General features: G+C 36.3%; 2 protein-coding genes across 2 annotated transcripts in view; one reads left to right on the plus strand and one right to left on the minus strand.

Annotated features, from left to right (window-relative positions):
• PPIL4 (peptidylprolyl isomerase like 4) overlaps positions 1-20,285 on the minus strand; it is a 47,527-nt gene that overhangs the window by 15,943 nt on the left and 11,299 nt on the right. Inside the window, exons 8-11 of the mRNA XM_025422527.3 lie at positions 11,776-11,900; positions 9,179-9,245; positions 4,764-4,875; positions 921-1,017 (exon numbers count right to left, since the gene is read on the minus strand). Of these exons, the coding sequence (XP_025278312.1) occupies positions 921-1,017; positions 4,764-4,875; positions 9,179-9,245; positions 11,776-11,900 (401 nt within the window). The remainder of the gene's footprint in view (positions 1-920; positions 1,018-4,763; positions 4,876-9,178; positions 9,246-11,775; positions 11,901-20,285) is intronic.
• Positions 16,881-18,272, plus strand: LOC125755668 (60S ribosomal protein L29-like). The gene has a single exon (XM_049113690.1). It carries the CDS (start codon positions 17,192-17,194, stop codon positions 17,633-17,635), a length of 444 nt encoding a protein of 147 aa, XP_048969647.1. The 5' UTR covers positions 16,881-17,191; the 3' UTR covers positions 17,636-18,272.

Here is a 20,285-nt window from a genome sequence, read left to right on the forward strand (position 1 = left end):
GCTTTATGTATTGTAGACTGTCAACACATTTTTTTTTTTTTGTCAACACATTTTTTAAAATGAGTATATAACAAGTCAACCTGATACTCATCTTTCCTTGATGAATACTTGGAAAAGAAATGTCTAAGACAGTGTGGGAAAAAGAGAATCCCTAAAACACCAACAGAAATTAGGAAACAAAGAAACCATTTACAGAAAGAATCACAAAGAGATAACTTTTGCAATGTGTAGAGTGATAGATGTATAATGAGAATATCAATGAACAAATTAAAATGACATAATGTAAATAGTATGTTTCATTGATTTTTACTTGTCTCAACCTAAAACTTGGAAGAATCTAAATTAAATGGTCAAGTCAATGGATTTCGTTTTAATACTATAAAAGCCCATTTTTACATACAAATAGGAGCCTGATAAATATTTGTTGCTAGACAATGTACTAAGCTGAAAGGAGCAACCTAGTCAAGTAAGAAAACAGGATGTTAATCTACATATTTACCATCTCCAAAGAAGTTAAACATTATGAGGAAAATTAACACCCAGAATTTAGCTTAGCTATATTAAAAAAATTTCTGAAAACAAGGAATTTAAAATATTACAATTAAATACAAAATACAAATCTTACCTGAAGATTTCAGAATTAAGTGTTAACCTTAACCTAAAAGTAAGGGAGGAAAGAATTAGGCTAAGATTTCTTTCAACCAAAGCCTTCTCCAAACAATAGAGAATATACCGAAAAAGAGAAGTATATGTAAGATGGTGAAAAGGGATTAACAATAAACTAAATGACTTCTTCACAAACCACTGGATTCAGGAATCTTGTCTTCCACACACTGTGACTTTTTATAACATATCACACAGTACTCTACACTAGGTGGATGATCTATACATATTGACTAACTGGTTCTTGTAAAGGATACTCCTGCTTGGGCTTTACTTTATCTTTCAGGACTAAATTAGATGATTTATCCTGTTCCTTTTCATACTCCTTGAAATCACTCTTGGTGTATTTCCCACCTATTTATTAAAAAAAAAAAAGAAAAAAAGACTTAGTAAGAAAACTCACCTACTTTATTAAAGAACAAAAATTAATTTATAAGCAGCATAATATATCAATTGTTTTATAAGCGACATATATATTGGTGGACAGAAAAAGGCTAAGAAGATAACAAAGAAATAGTAATTCATTCTCCATTACTATTTTAAATGAAATCAGATACCCATTTTGCTAAGTAGCCATATGCTGCCACCTAACGATATATGCGAGTATTACAACATCAAACTTTCAAATCCTAAATTACATAGTGAATATATTCACTGGGAAATAATGCAGTGTTTAAGTAGAGCCATTAAGCCCATGAGAAAATTAGGTCCAAAGGAAATTGAGGGCTTGAGACTGGAGTCTGAGATCTGAAAGGCTTAGAAGTTTGGAAGAAGTGAGGCTTTAAAGTTCTCTGATCTGTCAGAAGAGGCACTTAATACCAAAATTTCAACAGAGCACCAAGCAGATAGGGGGACAGCAGGAATGTATACAGAAGTTCACTAAAGGATGTGAGAGGGAAGGGTTGGTAACAATATCAATGACGAAATATCTTTGTTTTGGAAATTCTTGCCTAAGGCACCTATACTCCCTGCCAATTGTCAAAAATGAAATCAAAAACCCCTTCAGAAAAATAGGACCTACTATTATATCCTGACTGGCCTTCAGTGACAGGGCTAGGAAAAAGCATCCTATGCAGCCCCTCTACTCTCAGGCCTAGTCTCCTACCAGATGAAGATTCAGTTCCTTACCCATGTCCCAGACCTGCTGACTGACCTGCCTCTCCTATCCCCTCAGCTACTATGATGAAATCCTTCCAGACAGGAGAATCCAAGATTAAATGTACAAATAAAGCAAACTACAGGTACACACAGAGGTACTTTGATTATGAATCCTATATAAACCTTGACTATCATCAGGTTCTTTAAACAAAGGAGAGAATAGGAATAAAAGAAGTGACTAAACATCAAAACCAAGATGAATCTACTTGGTAATAATTCCAGAGGCTCCTGAAACAAAAATGGCCAGTAGATAATGTAAATGTGAAATAGATAACTGTATGTGTTAAAACACTAATAACTATAATAAAAAGATACCACTTCATCACTGAAAAGAGATTCTGTGCTTGTCTTTAGGAGTTTCATGATGAATGAGGCAGTTGTGGTATAACAGAAAGAGTAATAGATTAAAGTTAGAAGTTCTGTGTTCAAATTCTGACTCTAATGGGAGGTCTTAGGTAACCCACTTCACCTCTTTGAAACTCAATTATCGGGACACCTGAGTGGCTCAGTGGTTAAGTGTCTGCCTTTGGCTCAGGTTGTGATCCTGGGATCCTGGGATCAAGTCCCACTTTGGGCTCCTCACAGGGAGCCTGCTTCTCCTTCTGCCTATGTCTCTGCTTCTCTCTCTCTTTCTCTCTCTCTCTCTCTCATGCATGAATAAATAGAATCTTAAAAAAAACCTCAATTATATTCTCTTCATTATAAGCCAAATATAATATCTACATTTCACAGAGCTACAAGAGAAAGTACTTAGCACTGTGAATGGTATATAGTATATATTCAATTTATTAAATTTATTCAATTTATTAAATATAAATAATATATACAACTATTTCAAAATTAACAAAGATGACGGCTAATGTGAAATTGAAGTATCTGTCTCCTATATGACATTTTGTTTTTTTATTTTTTATTTTTTAATATTTATTTTTATTTATTTATGATAGACACACACACAGAGAGAGAGAGAGAGAGAGAGAGAGGCAGAGACACAGGCAGAGGTAGAAGCAGGCTCCATGCCGGGAGCCCAACGCGGGACTCGATCCCAGTCTCCAGGATCGCGCCCTGGGCCAAAGGCAGGCGCGAAACCGCTGAGCCACTCAGGGATCCCCTCCTATATGACATTTTAGAAAAAAATAAGAAGTTTACTTAAAATAAACTGTAAATAAACTACATTGAAACTACTTAAGAAGGCAATACCACTTCTTCAGTGGGTAACTGGGTTAAGAAGAATTGAGAGGGGAAAAAAAGCAAACTAGATTTAAGTCCTGTTTACATCATCAGTTTATGTGACCTAAATAAATCACTTCACAAGATTATACCTCAAGTTCCTTCTCTGTAATGAGGAACTGTATTTATACTGGTTTCATACATATACAAAATGATAAAATTAAATTAGCTTTTTTGGGGGGAAAAGCCTCATAGAAGAGCTATCTGGCAGTACCACAGGACCAGAACTATAGTTCATTATGCCAGCAGCTCATCCATCATTACTGTATATACTTCTTTGATTCTTTTGTTTACACAGCCACAATTACCACATGAAAAACATATCATCTTAATGCCACTAAAATTTAGTTTCCACAAGTCACTCAAAATAGGTAACAGTGTCAAAATCTAGCCATGTATTCCCACTGTAGGAAAGTTTCATGGGAGAAACCAACAGTAATAGGGAATCCCAACCCAAGTCACTGTCTCCTACCACAGGAGTCACAGCTTCCAGCGGGCCTTCCTTGCCTATTCTGGCCATTAATAGTATCTCCTTTTTCTGAATTTCCACAAGTTACCAGGATCTACCAAATGATTCAGCACATCACCCTCAAGTACTGCTGTTTCTCTATTAAAAAAAAAAAAAAAAAGAAAGAAACACAACTCATGAAAGTCATGGGAAATAAAGAAAACTGTTATATAGGAAAAGAAAGTAAAAAAAAATTAAAAGAAGGAAAAAAAAAAAGAAAAAGAAAGTAATCCTAGAATTCCTGGTAAAATTAAGTATTACATGGTGATAGCGAACCTTTTAAAAATATTACAGCAAAAATCAAAAACTCCCATTAGAATACAGATATTCAACCCCCATGACAAGCCACTACAGAAATTCAACTGGCACACATATACATGTATGTGGAAAATGTCATATGCATACGGATAGTATAAAAAAGAATAAAAGATTAGAAACTTCACTGTCCATTAAGAAGATTGGTTCAATAAATTATGATACATACATTTAATAGAACACTGCAGCTACTTGAAAATGTCGCTTTATATATGGATATGAACTGCTCTCTTAGATTATTAAAATGAAAAGCAAGGTAGAAAAGCAGTTTTAAAGGAGAAAACCTATAAATATACATAAAACCTACATGGAAAAAAACATAAAATAAAAGGAAATTCCAACATTAAATAAATAAATAAATAAATAAATAATAAATAAATAAATAAATGTATATATATATGTATATTCAAAGAATGTATGTGGAAAATTTATAGGGAACAGGTAACAGTGGTTACTTCTGGAAAGGGAAATTGGATAGATGAGGGGCAGGAATGAAAAGTTTTTTACACCACCTTTTCAATTTTGTGCCATAGGACAACTAAAACAAACTTCAAAAAAAACTTACTTAATGTTTTACATCTAGAAGAACCAAGCCACCACAACCATCAAAATCATTACTTTCCAAATATGCCATGTTTGCAATGGGTAATTTTAAGTAACTTATAATACAAAGATAGTAAATATATTCACCATCAGCTTAAATACACACTCACACTCCCCTGTATCTTAGATTCTTACTAGTAGCTACATGAAACCATAAATGGCAGAAGTCAGATCAATGAACATTTCTCCTAATGAATATCTCTACAGCAAAGGAGGTACAGGCAGGCACAAGCATACACACACACACACACAGTGAACAGACACAGAGGAAGATGAACCAACATACCTTTTCCTTTCCATTTAACCTTTGCAACAGACTGGCTAAAATCCACATGTATTCTTCTGTCATCTATAAGTACATTGTCCATTTTGAAGAATGCTTTCTCACAATCTTCTTCCTGACAGTAATCACAAAAACTCAGCATAAGTCTTTATGGAAAAGTTTTCTGCAATTAGGACAAATACTGAAAATACAGCATGTCTCCTGTTACTAATATTTGAGTGCCTATTATACACCAGATGCTGTTACATGCTCTGCATCTATGAGCTCAGTTAACTCTGATAACAACCATGTCAAGTACTATATATTATCTCCATTTTCTTGAAGAGAAAACGTAAGTTTAGAGAGGTACAGAAGTTACCAAAGATCAGCTGGCAAAGGTAAGAGTGAGGACTCAAGCCGAGGCAATATGACCATAGTGGACGATACACACACTTACAAATTGTGCTGTACGTGTCCTTCCACAAATCCTTTCCTTAGAAACCCAAAAATATCCTCAAAGTTTAAAGTTGTTTTTACAAATTAGGTGTTAAAATCCACTTGACAATAAAACTTGACCTACCAGAAGACTGTGGCCTTGATTTATTCCACTTAGTATGAATATGCATTTGTTTCAGTACAAAAATAGTTTGTGATTGATTATGGAGTGCTGACCCAGAGGAGTATCACAGTCCACAGATGTGTGTGTGAACCACATATATACATACTATTACCTCTCTGAGTTCTAGGAAAAAGCCTGAAATCAGAAACATAGTTGCTCCCCAAAGCGTGGATACTGACTGTGGGCCTAAGATACCAAGGTTTGTGTTACATAAGGATTCTTCCCGTCAGCAACTTTATAAACCCCGTATCTCCATTTCCAACATCTGAAAACTAGTAGCGATGCATTTCTTCTACCCAGCACTGATCAATTATCTACTATATTCTTAGAAACATATCCTTTGGTCTGCTCACAACTTACTAGAGACAATTCAGAGAAACAGATTAGTTATGATCGCATTTATTTACCATATATGTCAAGAATTAAATGGATTATACACTCCATAAAGATACAAACAAAGCCTTAATCATCTTTGTATCTACATCATTTAAACATCATCTGGCACATGGTAGGCAATCAGTATATATTTTTTTTAAGTAAGCTCTACACCCAACATGGGGCTCAAACTCATGACCCACGGGTTACATGCGCTACTGACTGAGCCAACCAGATGCCCCAACATCAATGCATGTTTGATGAATCTGTAATGATTATACTTGGGTAGGCATAATTGCATCATTGCGCCATTTCCCTAAAGAGAAAGTTCTCAGATACTTTATACTTATGCAGGCATCTGATTTATGACAAAGATGACACTGCCAAGCCATGTGGATAGGACAACTTTTTTTTTTTTTTTTTTTAATAAACTACACTGAGTCCCTTGCTATCTAATGTAAGAAAAATGAAATTTAACATGATAAACATAATACACAAAAATCAAATTACAGGTCTAAACGGGAAAGATAGGGATGCCTGGGTGGTTCAGTGGTTGAGCATCTGCCTTCAGCTCAGGGCATGATCCTGGGAGCCAGGATCAAGTCCTACATCGGGCTCCCTGCGAGAAGCCTGCTTCTCCCTCTGCCTACGTCTCTGCCTCTATCTCTCATGAGTAAATAATAAATAAACAAAATCTTTAATAAATAAATAAAATAAATGGGAAAGATCATTTCACAGCAAACTGTCTAAAGGTAGCTTTGGAGAATATTTCTATGACTTTGGGGGTAGGCAAAGTTTTTCAAAACAAGCCATAGGAAAAATATTGACAAACTGAACTAAAAATTAGAAATTTCTGCTTATCAAAAGATGCCATTAAAAATGGGAAAAAGGCAATCTACAGAGAAGATACTTGCAACATACAAAATCAAAAAATAAGCTTGTATCCAGAAAATGTAAAAACTTCTCACAGATCAAGCAAAAGGCAACCAAACACCCAATCAATAAGTGGACAAGTCTATAACAGTTACTTCATTTAAAAAATTAAAAAAGGACATCCAAATGCAATAAGCATACAAAAAGGGGAAATGCAAAATAAAACCACCAATAAGATACCACTACACATCCACCAGAATGGACAAAAATTTAAAAGACTGTACCAAGAACTGGTAAAGATATGGAATGACAAGGACTCTAGTGGAAGTGAAGTGCTAGTGGAAGTGAAAATTAGTATAACCACTTTTGGGGGTGGGGGGGTGCTGTATAACCACTCTGAAAAACTGACTGAAAGTATCTACTATAGCCACAACTACCCTATGACCCAGCAATTCACTTGAGGGTATATGCCCAACAGAAATGCATATATACGTACACCAAAACATAAGAAAGAAATGGTTTACAACAGAACCATTCATAGTAACTCAAAATTACAAAAGACCCAAGCGTCCATCAACAGGTGAATGGAAATCTAAATTGTTTTATATACACATAATAAAATACTCTGACAATGAAAATCTATATACACACGACACAATGAAATACCATGTTAATGGAAATTAATGAAAAAAGTTAACAAAAGCTACATGTAGTAATATGTGCAAACCTTACACACTTAAGCAAATGATGCTGAACACAAAAAATACATTCTGTGTTTACATTTATATCAAGTTTAAAATTAGACAAAACAAGTCTAGGATGTTAGAAGTAGCAATGATAGGGAAGGCCTTTGGAATTCTGGTAAGTTTTTTTCTGCGAATCGCAGTACCTGAAATACAGAAAGTACTTGATAAATGCTCTGGAATAACTACCACTTGGAAAGAGCTACTATTGGACACCATCAATCCAAAGCTACATAAAGAAATGGCACAGCCTTGCATAGGAACTAAAAGCAACAAGAACAGAGTCAGACTTTTCTAAATTCAAATCCCAGCTATGACATTCACTAGGGGCATAATTTTAATCAAGTCACACGACCACTATATGTCTCAGTTTACTTATTTGGAAAAGGAGGAAATTACCTATCTCATAGAGTTATAAGGATTAAATACAGGTCAAGTCGTATAATGCCTGGCTTAAAGAAAGTTATTTGAACGACATAAGCTATTATTATTATTACAGATCTAGAAGATACCATCTAATCCAATTTTCTTTTGTTTAAAGATTTTTTTTTAATTTATTTATTCATGAGAGACAGAGAAAAAGAGAGAGGGAGAGAGAGATAGGCAGAGACAAAGGCACAGGGAGAAGCAGGCTCCCCACAAGGAACCCAACGCAGAACTCAATCCCAGACAATGGGATCACACCCTGAGCCGAAGACAGATGCTCAACTGCTGAGCCATCCAGGCATCCCTAATCCAATTTTCAACTTGTATTTATGAGGAGAGTAATACCTAGAAATAAGAGTTCTAAACAAACTGCCAAATATACAACAGCTAGTCAGTGACAAAGCTCAGGTTAGTATCTACAACTTTACACCCAGTCCATTTCTCTATTATTCAAGTATAAATCTATATAAACAATGCTGAAAAATTATTTATAAAATGTGAAGGACTCTACCAAAACTTTAAAAATGGTACAGCTGCTCTGGAAAATAGTGTGGAGGTTCTTCAGAAAGTTAAAAATAGAGCTACCCTTCGACCCAGCAACTGCACTACTGCGTATTTACCCCAAAGATACAGATGTAGTGAAACGACAGGACACCTGCACCCCAATGTTTATAGCAGCAATGTCCACAATAGCCAAACTGTGTAAGGAACCACAATGTCCTTCAACAGATGAATGGATAAAGAAGATGTGGTGTATATATACACAATGGAATATTACTCAGGCATCAGAAAGGACGAATACCCACAACTGCTTTGATGTGGATGGAATTGGATGGTATTATGTTGAGTGAAATAAGTCAACTGGAGAAGGACAATCATCATACAGTTTCACTCATATGGGGAATATAAGAAATAGTAAAAGGGATCATAAGGGAAAGGAGGGGAACTGAGTGGGAAAAATTAGAAAGGGAGACAAACCCTGAGAGACTCCTAACTCTGGGAAACAAACAAAGGGTTGTGGAAGGGGAGGTGGGTGGGGGCTTGGGGTAACTGGGTGACAGGCACTGAGGAAGGCACTTCATGAGAAGGACACTGGGTGTTCTATGTTAGCAAATTGAACTTCAATAAAAACAAATGAAAAAATAAATAAATAAATAAAACTTTAAAAAATACATTAACTCAGACTGCATCTGAACCTAAAGTTAAGGTACATATATTAACACTAACAAATGTTGAAATTAGCTTCTATTTGAATGTAATAAAATTATTTTTCTTGGGTGCCTAGAGAAAGGGTAAACTAATTTTCTCATTTTAGAGACTAGAGAGTTCTATAATTTTTCACATTTTAACACTATATAAGAACAAAATAAATATAAATTTGAAAAATGTATATTATGACCTACCTTTTCAAATTCGATAAAAGCATAACAGAGGGATTCTCCTGTCTTCCAATCTCGAATAACTTCACAACTGAAAGAAAGTTTGGAAAAAGTGACTTTAAAGAAAAAGTATGCATTCTTCCTCTTTAAAAGTGAAGAATAAAACAAACCAGTTATTAAAAATCAAAGTTAAACTCGTGGAACTATATTCCTCTACATTTCTTCAATAACAATTAAAAAAGAAATAGTTCCCAGTGTAGTAATGAAATTATCCAATTTCTACCCTAAATGCCCAATCTTGGCCTACAGTCCTAAATTTCTAATGCAGTGAAGAAAATAGAAGATAAAAATATTTACCTTTCTGTGCCAAAAGAAAACTACTGCTAAAATATTCTTTAAGTCATAATTCACTTCTGGTCCAAATGTAGATAAATTACAGAAAATCAAATGTTACTGTAGAATAATGTATGTACATTCATACATATATACACATTTAATAAATTTATGCTTTGTAGTTTTAGAATGTTAATATAAACCAAGCTTAAATTTAACCCCCTTGGTACAGCTGTTATATAGAACTAATCTATCTTGACAATCACGTAAAAGGGCCAATAACATAGGATTTGAAACCATGTGGCTTGTCCATTTCCTCACATATAAGTCTCATTTTAAAAACATGAGATGAACAGGAAAATAATGTGAGAGAAAGGAAAAGTAATCACATTATGGCATATGGGTCAGCTGTTATAACATTTACAGGGATCCCTGGGTGGCGCAGCGGTTTGATGCCTGCCTTTGGCCCAGGGCACGATCCTGGAGACCCGGGATCGAATCCCACATCGGGCTCCCGGTGCATGGAGCCTGCTTCTCCCTCTGCCTGTGTCTCTGCCTCTCTCTCTCTCTCTCTGCGACTATCATAAATAAATAAATTTTTAAAAAAAAGGACTGCTTTAAAAAAAAAAAAACATTTACATATATTAAAATGTAAATATGGAAGGAATAATATCTAACCAAAACTACAACACAAAGTAGAAGGAGGGGACAATAAAGATGGGAAGGTAAGAATAGAGGTAAATCCTCAATTTCCTGAGCAGGAAGTCATTAGTAATGTCTAAAATTCAAAAATAAAAAGCAGCAATACAGGAGAGTTTTTTATAAATATGATATACTAAAAGGGGTAGAAGAATAAAACTGAGTAGCCATTTATAGAAAGATTTTTCTGTCAACAGGAAGAATAAAGAATGATTTCACAGGATTAGAAAAAAAAAAAAGAAGCTAAAAGGAAATTCTAAACATAAAACAATACTTTTTAATCAATTACAGCTGACCATTGAACAACATATGGATTAGGCATCCTGACCCCAATGCAGTAAAAAATAAGCATATAACTTTTGACTCCCCCCAAATTTAACTTAATAATACAGTCAATTAACACATATTTTGTATATGTATTATATACTGTGTTCCTACAATAATATGTGCTAGAGAAAACAAAATGCTAAGAAGACAATAAAGAAAAGGGGTACCTAGCTAGATAGTTGGAAAAGCACACAATTCTTGATCTTGAAGTTGTTGAGTTAAAGCCCCATGTCAGGTATAGAGATTACTTAAATAAAACAAAACAAACAAACAAAAATATGGGGTGCCTGGATGGCTCAGTTAGTTCAGTGTCTCACTTCAGCTCAGGTCATGATCTCAGGGTCTTAGGATCAAGCCCAGCATCATATCCCCTGCTCAGTAAGGAGCCTACTTCTCCCTCTCCTTTCTGCTCTTCTGTTTGTGCTTGCTCTAATATGTAAATAAAATCCTTGGGATGCCTGGGTGGCTCAGTGGTTGTGCACCTCCCTTCAGCCCAGGGCGTGATCATGGAGTCCCGGGATCGGGTCCCACATCCGGCTCCCTGCATGGAGCCTGCTTCTCCCTCTGTCTGTATCTCTGTCTCTCTCTGTGTCTCTCCTGAATAAATAAATAAAATCTTTTTAAAAAAAAACGAATAAAGAATATACATTGATAGCATTATACTGTATCAAAAGAAATCTGTGTGTAAGTAAGTGCAGTTCAAACCTGTGTCATTCAAGCGTCAACTATGTAATTGACCTTCCTCAAGAATATTCCCCTTTCAAAAAAAAAAAAAAAGAAAGAATATTCCCCTTTCTCACAGAAATACTAGCTTCATAGACTTTTACATTAACAATACAGGGGAAATGAGCATTAGTAGCAAAAGAAAAATTTGGGAAGATTTAGATTCAAATTAATTTTGACAGAGATTGCTGGTAACTCTAGGAAGAACTTAAATGAGATAAATATTTTAAATATTAAAGATTATTGAGAATACTCTAAGAACTAGACTTAAACTGTTCTGCTCACTTCCTGCTTTAGAGCAAAAATGTGTGTGTTGGAAGTGGGAGAATCATTCAATTATGTTTGTGTATATATATATGTGTATTTGTATCTACATACACACACATATAAATACATATTTTTCTTCCCTACTGTACAAAAGACTCACCTGTAAATTAACCACTACAAAATTCTAGAGTTCACAGATCCATCAAAAAATGTTATTAGAAAACTACCAATATCCAGTTTTTCTAAAATCTTTCATTAATTCTAAAGATTACCTTCTTATTGGCCCAAATCTTGAGAATATTATCTCCAGATCTTCATCAGTAGTCACTGGATTCAATTTACACACAAATAGCACATTTTCTGGAGGTTTAATATCTGCATCAGGTAGGTCTCCAACCTAAATTATAAGTAAACAAAAATTTAAATCAATTCCTTTGTTGGCTCTACTCTAAATACCCTATCTAAGCCCAAAGTACTGATTTCCCTAAACAACTGAATTTACATTAGAAACTACAAGCTTAGGAAAAGAAACCTAAGATTTCAAAATTTGAAATTACAATGTTCCTGGTAGTAATATTAATAGCTAATACTTGTCTGAGTCTTTGTGTGAATGCCATGCTTGCCACTTTATATATACTACTAACCAATTCTTAAAACAACTGTGTGGTTTCCATTCTAAAAATGAATAAAGTATATTATGATAGTGAAATAAGTCAATCAGAGAAAGACAATTATCATATGCTTTCACTCATATGTAGAATATAAGAAATAGTGAAAGGGACTATAAGAGAAAGTAAGGAAACTGAGTGGGGAAAAAAATTAAGAGGAAGACAAACCATGAGACTCCTAACTCTGGGAAACAAACAAAGGGTTGCAAAAGGGGAGGTGGGTGAGGGGGATAGGGTAACTGAGTGACGGGAAATAAGGAGGGCATATGATGAGATGAGCCTTGGGTGGTGTACTGAATGTTGACAAACTTAATTTAAATAAAATATTTTTTAAAAAGAAACAATAACAAATGAATAAATTTTTTAAAAAATGAATAGGGGTAGCCCAGGTTCAGTGGTTTAGTGCCACCTTCAGCCCAGGGCGTGATCCTGGAGACCCGAGATTGAGTCCTGCATGGAGCCTGCTTCTCCCTCTGCCTGTGTCTCTGCCTCTCTCTCTCTCTGTGTCTCTCATGAATAAAAAAATAAAATCTTTTAAAAAATAAATAAATAAATAATTAAAATTAAAATTAAAAAATGGATAAAGTAAAATTCAAGAACACTAACTTAAGGCCACACAATAGTAAGCAACAGAGTTGGGATTTGAAACACAGATCTATTTGGCTTCAAAGTTCCAATTTTATCTCCTCTTTCTCTTTTTTCAAGTATTTGATATACTAAAAAATAATTTATATAAAGTATACCTAAGTTATGAAGCATGAAAATAAAAAGTACCCATGACACCAACAACTAGGTTAAGAACTAAAATGTCCCCTAATCCCATGACTCTACCTTTCTCAACAGAATATCAAATATCCTGCTTTTTTGTTTTCCTTTTTTGGTCATGCCCCTATCTCTTCAGTTTTCCCACATTAAATATGATTCCCCAAGTAATATAGCTTAGTTTTGCCTGTTTCTTAACTTTTGAAAAACATTATCACACTGACTCTAGCCTTCTGCATTAGAAATGTCCTATTCTGGGGATCCCTGGGTGGCTCGGCGGTTTAGTGCCTGCCTTTGGCCCGGGGCCTGATCCTGGAGTCCCGGGATCAAGTCCCACATCGGGCTTCTTTTTTTTTTTTTTAAAGATTTTCTTTATTTATTCATGAGAGACACACACACACAGAGAGAGAGAGGCAGAGACAGGCAGAGGGAGAAGCAGGCTCCATGCAGGGAGCCTGACATGGGACTCGATCCAGGGTCTCCAGGATCACACCCTGAACTGCAGGCGGCGCTAAACCGCTGCGCCACCAGGGCTGCCCCCATATCGGGCTTCTTGCATGGAGCCTGCTTCTCCCTCTGCCTGTGCCTCTGGCTCTCTCTCTCTATCATGAATAAATAAATAAAATCTTTAATAAAAAAAAAAAAAAAGAAATGTCCTATTCTTTCCACATTGTTGTTCAATATGAAACAGCAACAATTCCTGGACAATGTTTCTAGCTTTTAACCCTCACCCTCACTATTATCTACTGACCAAACTGAAGTAAACTTCATGGACAACTACTGCACTGAGAAGGACATCCCACTTTCTACTGAAGAACAAGTGAGGATGACTATGGGAGAAAACCATGATGATGGAATTGGTTTCTCTATGGGAAAACTGTATTTCCCGTGTACCTTTAGATAAGAAAATAATCCTTTATACATATATCCAAAAATTCTGAGAGATAATTTCTGATAACATTATTACGTTAAATGTTTCCTCTTGGATAAACATACTTAAAACTTTTTTTTGAAAATCAGAAATAGTAATAAGCAACAGAGCCAGTTATATCTGTTCAGTGTTTCTGAAGCCTATTAAAAGACAATAATCTGGGGTGCCTGGCTGGCTCAGTCAGTAGAGCATACAATCCTTGATCTCAGAGTCATGAGTTCAAGTCCCACATTAGGCATAAAGTTTACTTTAAAAAAAATTTTTTAAGACAATAATCTATGTCCAATAAGCAATATCACAGTATGTAAGGGGGAAGAACAAATCAGTAAAAATCCTGAAAAGCACCTACAATACCACATCTGAAGGAAACACAAATAGAAAAAAAAAAGGTTGAGATAAAAAAAGAATTCGTGACAGAACCAGTGGCGCAGCAGTTTAGCGCCACCTGTAGCCCAGGGTGTGATCCCGGGGACCCAGGACTGAGTCCCATGTCAAGCTCCCTGCATGGAGCCTGCTTCTCCCTCTGCCTGTGTCTCCGCCTCTCTCTCTCTTTCTGTGGGAGTGTGTCTCTTATGAATAAATAAACTCTTAAAAAGAAAAAAAAAAAAAAAAAGGATTACTGGGATGCCTGGGTGGCTCAACAGTTGAGGATCTGCCTTTGGCCCAAGGCGTGATCCTGGAGTTTCGGAATCAAGCCCCACATCAGGCTCCCTGCATGGAGCCTGTTTCTCCCTCTGCCTATGTCTCTGCCTCTGTCTCTCATGAATAAATAAATAAAAATCTTAAAAAAAAAAAAAAAAGAATTTGCCACACTACTTAGTCAAAGGTAACTTTAAAACTCTATGGGGCGGCAGTGGGGGTGGGAGGACAATACACTGGGGAACCTCACTCAGTGGGGCATGTGACTCTTGATCTTAGAGTAGAAGTCTAAGTTTGAGCCCCACACTGGGTGAAGAGATTACTAAAAATAAAATCTTTTTAAAATTTTAAAATAACAATGAAATACTGTAAGGAAATTTAAATATTCATAACAACTATCAAGTTCAAAACTAACACTGCAAAATACTAGTTGACTTACTCTATTAGACACAAAGGAAAAGGAACTGATTTCTTTTGGTTTGGTTTTCAGTTTTTTATTTTTTTTTAAAGCCTTTCTAAACCTCTGAGTTAAGATATTCTTCTGTTTTAAAGATTTTTTTAAAGATTTTATTTATTTATTCATGAGAAACACAGAAAGAGACAAGAGACACAAGAGGGAGAAGCAGGCTCCTCGCAGAGAGCCCAATACAGGACTTGATCTCAGCTGCCAGGATCACGCCCTGGGCCGAAGGCAGATGCTGAACCACTGAGCCACCCAGGCGTCCCAGTTTTGTTTTTTAAAATAGAAGATGGGGTGCCTGGGTGGCTCTATTGCTTAAATGCTGGACTCTTGATCTCAGCTCAGGTCTTGATCTCAGGGTCATGAGTTCAAGCCCCACATTGGGCTCCATGCTGGACATGAAGCCTACTTAAAAGAAATAGTAATAAAGATTTTAAAATAAAAATAGAAGATAGAGGGGCACCTGACTGGCTAAGCTGGTAGAGCATGTGACTCTTGATCTCAGGGTTGTGAGTTCAAAAACAAGGGGAGGTGGTGCCCAGCTGGCTCAGTTGGAGGAACATGTGACTCTTGATCTCAGGGTAGTGAGTACAAGTAAAAGCCCCGTGTCGGGTGTAGGGACTACTTAAGTAAATGAAACAAAAGATGAAACCTATTAATATGGAGAATCAAAACAACACAGGATCACCTATTAGAATGGCTGAAATCCAAAACCTTGACAATACCAAATGCTGACAAGAATGTTGAGCAATAGGAACTCTCAATCATTACTGGTGGGAATGGCAAAATGGACAGCCAGTTTGGAAGACAGCTTGGCAGTTTCTTACAAAGATAAATATAGGGTAGCCCAGGTGGCTCAGTGGTTTAGCGCCGCCCTCAGCCCAGGGCCTGACCCTGGAGACCAGGGATCGAGTCCCACGTCAGGCTCCCTTCATGGAGCCTGCTTCTCCCTCTGCCTGTGTCTCTGCCACACTCTCTCTTCCTCTCTTTCTCTCTCTCTCCCTCTGTGTCTCTCATTAATAAATAAGTAAAATCTTAAAAAAAAAAAGATAGATATAATCTTACCATAAATTCCAGTAATTGCACCTTTAGGTATTTACCCAAATGAGTTAAAAACTTCTACCTATAGAAGAATCTGCACACAAATGTTTTTAGCAAGTATGACTATACTTGCCAAAACTTGGAAGCAATCAAGACATGTTTTAATAGGTGAATGGATAAACAAACTGTGGTATGTCCAAACAATGGAATATAATTTTATGATCAAAAGAAATGAGCTATCAAGCTACAAAAAGACATGGAAGAAATTAAATGCATATGGCTAAGTGGAAGAAGCCAATCTTAAAAGGATATATACTGTATAAATCCAACAATATGACATTCTGGAAAATGCACAACTATGCAGATAGTAAAAAAGATCAGTGGTTGCCAGAGGTTGGGGACACGGAGGTATGAATATGCAAAGCACAGAGGATTTTTAGGGCAGTGAAACTATTCTCTATATTATAATAGTAGGTATTTGTTATCATACATTTCTCAAAAACCACAATGTACAACACAAAGAGTAAAAACCTAATGTAAATTATAGATTTTACTTAATAATAATAATATATCAATGTGACTCACAAATTGTACCTCACTAATGCAAGATATTAAGAAGAGAAACTGTTGGGGAGGAGGATGGAGGTACACAGGAATTCTCTGTACTTGGTGTTCCATTTTTTTTTTTTAATTTTTTTTTTTTTATTTATTTATGATAGTCACAGAGAGAGAGAGAGAGGCAGAGACACAGGCAGAGGGAGAAGCAGGCTCCATGCACCGGGAGCCCGACGTGGGATTCGATCCCGGGTCCCCAGGATCGCGCCCTGGGCCAAAGGCAGGCGCCAAACCGCTGCGCCACCCAGGGATCCATTTTTTTTTTTTTTTTTTTTATAAACCTAAAACAGCTCTAAAAAATAAAGCCTATTTACTAAAATTAAAACAAAAAAAGGAAATCATGAGTCCATACTAAAAATGAACATATAATAAAAAGATAGGAAGGCCATTCCTTACAATAGAAAGCAGGCTGACAATATGGAAGGAGTAACGGAGTTAGAAAATTACCATTTTGCACCCATCAGAGTTAAGACTGGTTTAGGCAAGAATCATGAAGAGCTAAGAAATCCACAGGGGGCTCTTTTTCTCTTCTGGTCCAAGGCGCTTGGGGAGCAGAAGGCTTTAGTGCAGACATGGCCAAGTCCAAGAACCACACCACGCACAACCAGTCGCAAAAATGGTACAGAAATGGCATCAAGAAACCCCGGTCACAAAGATACGAATCTCTTAAGGGGGTAGACCCCAAGTTTCTGAGGAACATGCGCTTTGCCAAGAAGCACAAGAAGGGCCTGAAGAAGATGCAGGCCAACAATGCCAAGGCCATGACTGCGAGTGCCAAGGCTATCAAGGCCCCTGTCAACCCAAGGAGGTTAAGCCCAAGATCCCAAAGGGCGGCAGCCGCAAGCTCCATCAACTTGCCTACATCACTCACCCCAAACTCGGGAAACTCGTGCTCATACCCTCATTGCCAAAGGTCTCAGGCTCTGCCGGCCAAAGTCCAAGGCCAAGATATGCAGACATCATCCATTGGTTGTTGGCTGTGGCTATTGGGGCTGACTGTACTTATCCAGAGTTGACAAACACAAGCTTGCAGATTTATGTAAAAATCTCAATTTCTGGCACAAAATGGCTCAGTATGCCCAACGTGCATCAGTGTCCTTTCATACCCAGTTGTTTTTCAAAAGCAAAGGAATAGTAAGTGAAGAAGCCTATATTCTGTTTGTAAGAAAGAATGCTATTGTGATGTTAATTCCAAAGTATGGTTTAGAAGGTACAGTCTTTTTTGAAGAAAAGGACAAACCAAAGCCAAAGCTTATTTAGGATGATGAGGAACCTTCCCTTAAAACAGAGGACACAGTGTTCCATATATTTGATAAAGTTAAACTGAAAATCATGCTAGACTCATCCAATCGCCAGCATCAGAAAATCCAAATGTCCCTGGTAGAACCACAGATTCCAGGAATAAGCATTCTGACGGATACTCCAAACATGGACAGTGATGAACCAGAGAGAAAGAAAAAGAAACGTGAGAAATAACTATACTCAACAAAATAACTTCAAAGACTGGTTTCCTTAAAACAAAACAAAAACAGAAACAACAACAACAACAAAAAAAAACCAATACAAAAAACCCGAGAGAACACTTTTAAACCTAAGTGTGTAATAAAAATAAAAAAATAAAAATAAAAATAAACCTAAGTGTGTGATACAGCTTGTTACTTTTATTTTTTTTTTCTGTTTGTTAAATACATTTTAATGGCTTAAAAAAAAAAAAAAGAAATCCACAGGGGTGGTTTGATAAGGAACAAGATATTTGAAAGGTCTCAAATGCTATGGATTGTTACTAGTTACAAGAGGAAAACAAAGTATGCAATGGAGACACCAGGTAGTGGATTACCTTGATCAAGTAATCAAAATGAATACTTTCCAGCAAAGGGCAGATGGATATTGTACACCTACAAATATAACATCTGAGAAGGTCATTTATGTAGTATTCCGGTTGTGTGCATAATCTGAATGTAATCACAAGGCAACAGTAGATAAATCTAAGTTGAAGAATATTCTAAAAAACAGATGACCTATATTCCTCAAAAAATGTTAATAACATGAAAAATAAAGATAAGTTAAGGAATTCTTCCAGAGGTAGAAGAAACATGATAACTAAATTCAACAGATGACTGATCATGAGCTGGATTCTAGCCTGAATGGGAAAAGCTATAAAAGAGATTACTGAAATAACTGACAAAATTGAAATATGGGTTATAATTTCAATCAATTTTAAATTTCCTCATTTTGGTAACTGTATTATAAATATGTATGATGATACTGTTGCTCTTCAGAAATGCACACTGATGTAAGAGGTAAAAGGAATGATGCTTATGACTTATTTTCAAATGGTCCAGAAAAAATAATATGTGTTTGTGCATATATATTCAGAGAGAGAGGGAAAGAAAGAGAGAATGAATCATCAAGCAGAATTGGCAAAAATGTTAAAAACTGATGAATCTTGCTTGGTGCACCTAGCTGGTTCTGTTAGTTAAGCATTAGGACTCGTAATTTCAGCTCAGGTCATGATCTCAGGGTCATGAGACTGAGCTCCATGTCAGGCTCCACACTGGACATGGAACCTGCTTTAAGATTCTGTCTCGGGGGATCCCTGGGTGGCGCAGCGGTTTGGCGCCTGCCTTTGGCCCAGGGCGCGATCCTGGAGACCCGGGATCGAATCCCACGTCGGGCTCCCGGTGCATGGAGCCTGCTTCTCCCTCTGCCTGTGTCTCTGCCTCTCTCTCTCTCTCTCTCTCTCTGTGTGACTATCATAAATAAATAAATAAATAAAAATTAAAAAAAAAAAAAAAAAAAAAAGATTCTGTCTCGGGATCCCTGGGTGTTGCAGCGGTTTGGCGCCTGCCTTTGGCCCAGGGTGCGATCCTGGAGACCCAGGATCGAATCCCACATCGGGCTCCCGGTGCATGGAGCCTGCTTCTCCCTCTGCCTATGTCTCTGCCCCCCCTCCCCTCTCTCTGTGTGACTATCATAAATAAATAAAAATTGAAAAAAAAATTAAAAAAAAAAAGATACTGTCTCCTCCCTCTGCCTCTCCCCTTCCTCCTTCCCTCTCTTTAAGAAAAAAAAAAGTGGTGAATCTGAGTAAATGGTATAGAGAAGTTCTCTATGCTATTTTTTATAACTTTCTCATAAATTTGAAATTATCAGAAAATAAAAGGCTTAGTTATGTTAACCCAACATCTTTCTGGCATAAACTGCCTATACTTTTGGTGTTAAAAACTCTGATGATAATCTAATATTATTTCCCTTTTAAGTCACTTACTCTTATTACCCAGTTGCTCAAAAGATTTTCTTTTAAGATCAGTAATTTTCTTAAAATTTGCCATCCTGTTGGCTATTCTAGGCCAATAGTCTCAGACACAGTGTGCTCGTTAAAATGTATATCTTCAAATTTTTTCAATTCAATAAAATTTTCTTGAATTATAGTCTTTAACATTTGTTCCTTCAGCCTGGTGATGTGAATATGAATTTTGAAACAGACGCAGAATCTTTCTGAAAGCTCTACTATATAAAACAATGGTAATAATAAAAACAGAATTATCCTTTCAAATATTTATTGATCTACTGTGTAATAGGTATGCCTATTCCACAAAAATATAACAAATGGAAAAAATGTCTAGTAGATCAATTAATCAATACTGAAGAACTTCAAATGACTTC

This window comes from Canis lupus, chromosome 1 (assembly GCF_003254725.2).
Source record: "Canis lupus dingo isolate Sandy chromosome 1, ASM325472v2, whole genome shotgun sequence".
Lineage (NCBI taxonomy): Eukaryota > Metazoa > Chordata > Mammalia > Carnivora > Canidae > Canis > Canis lupus.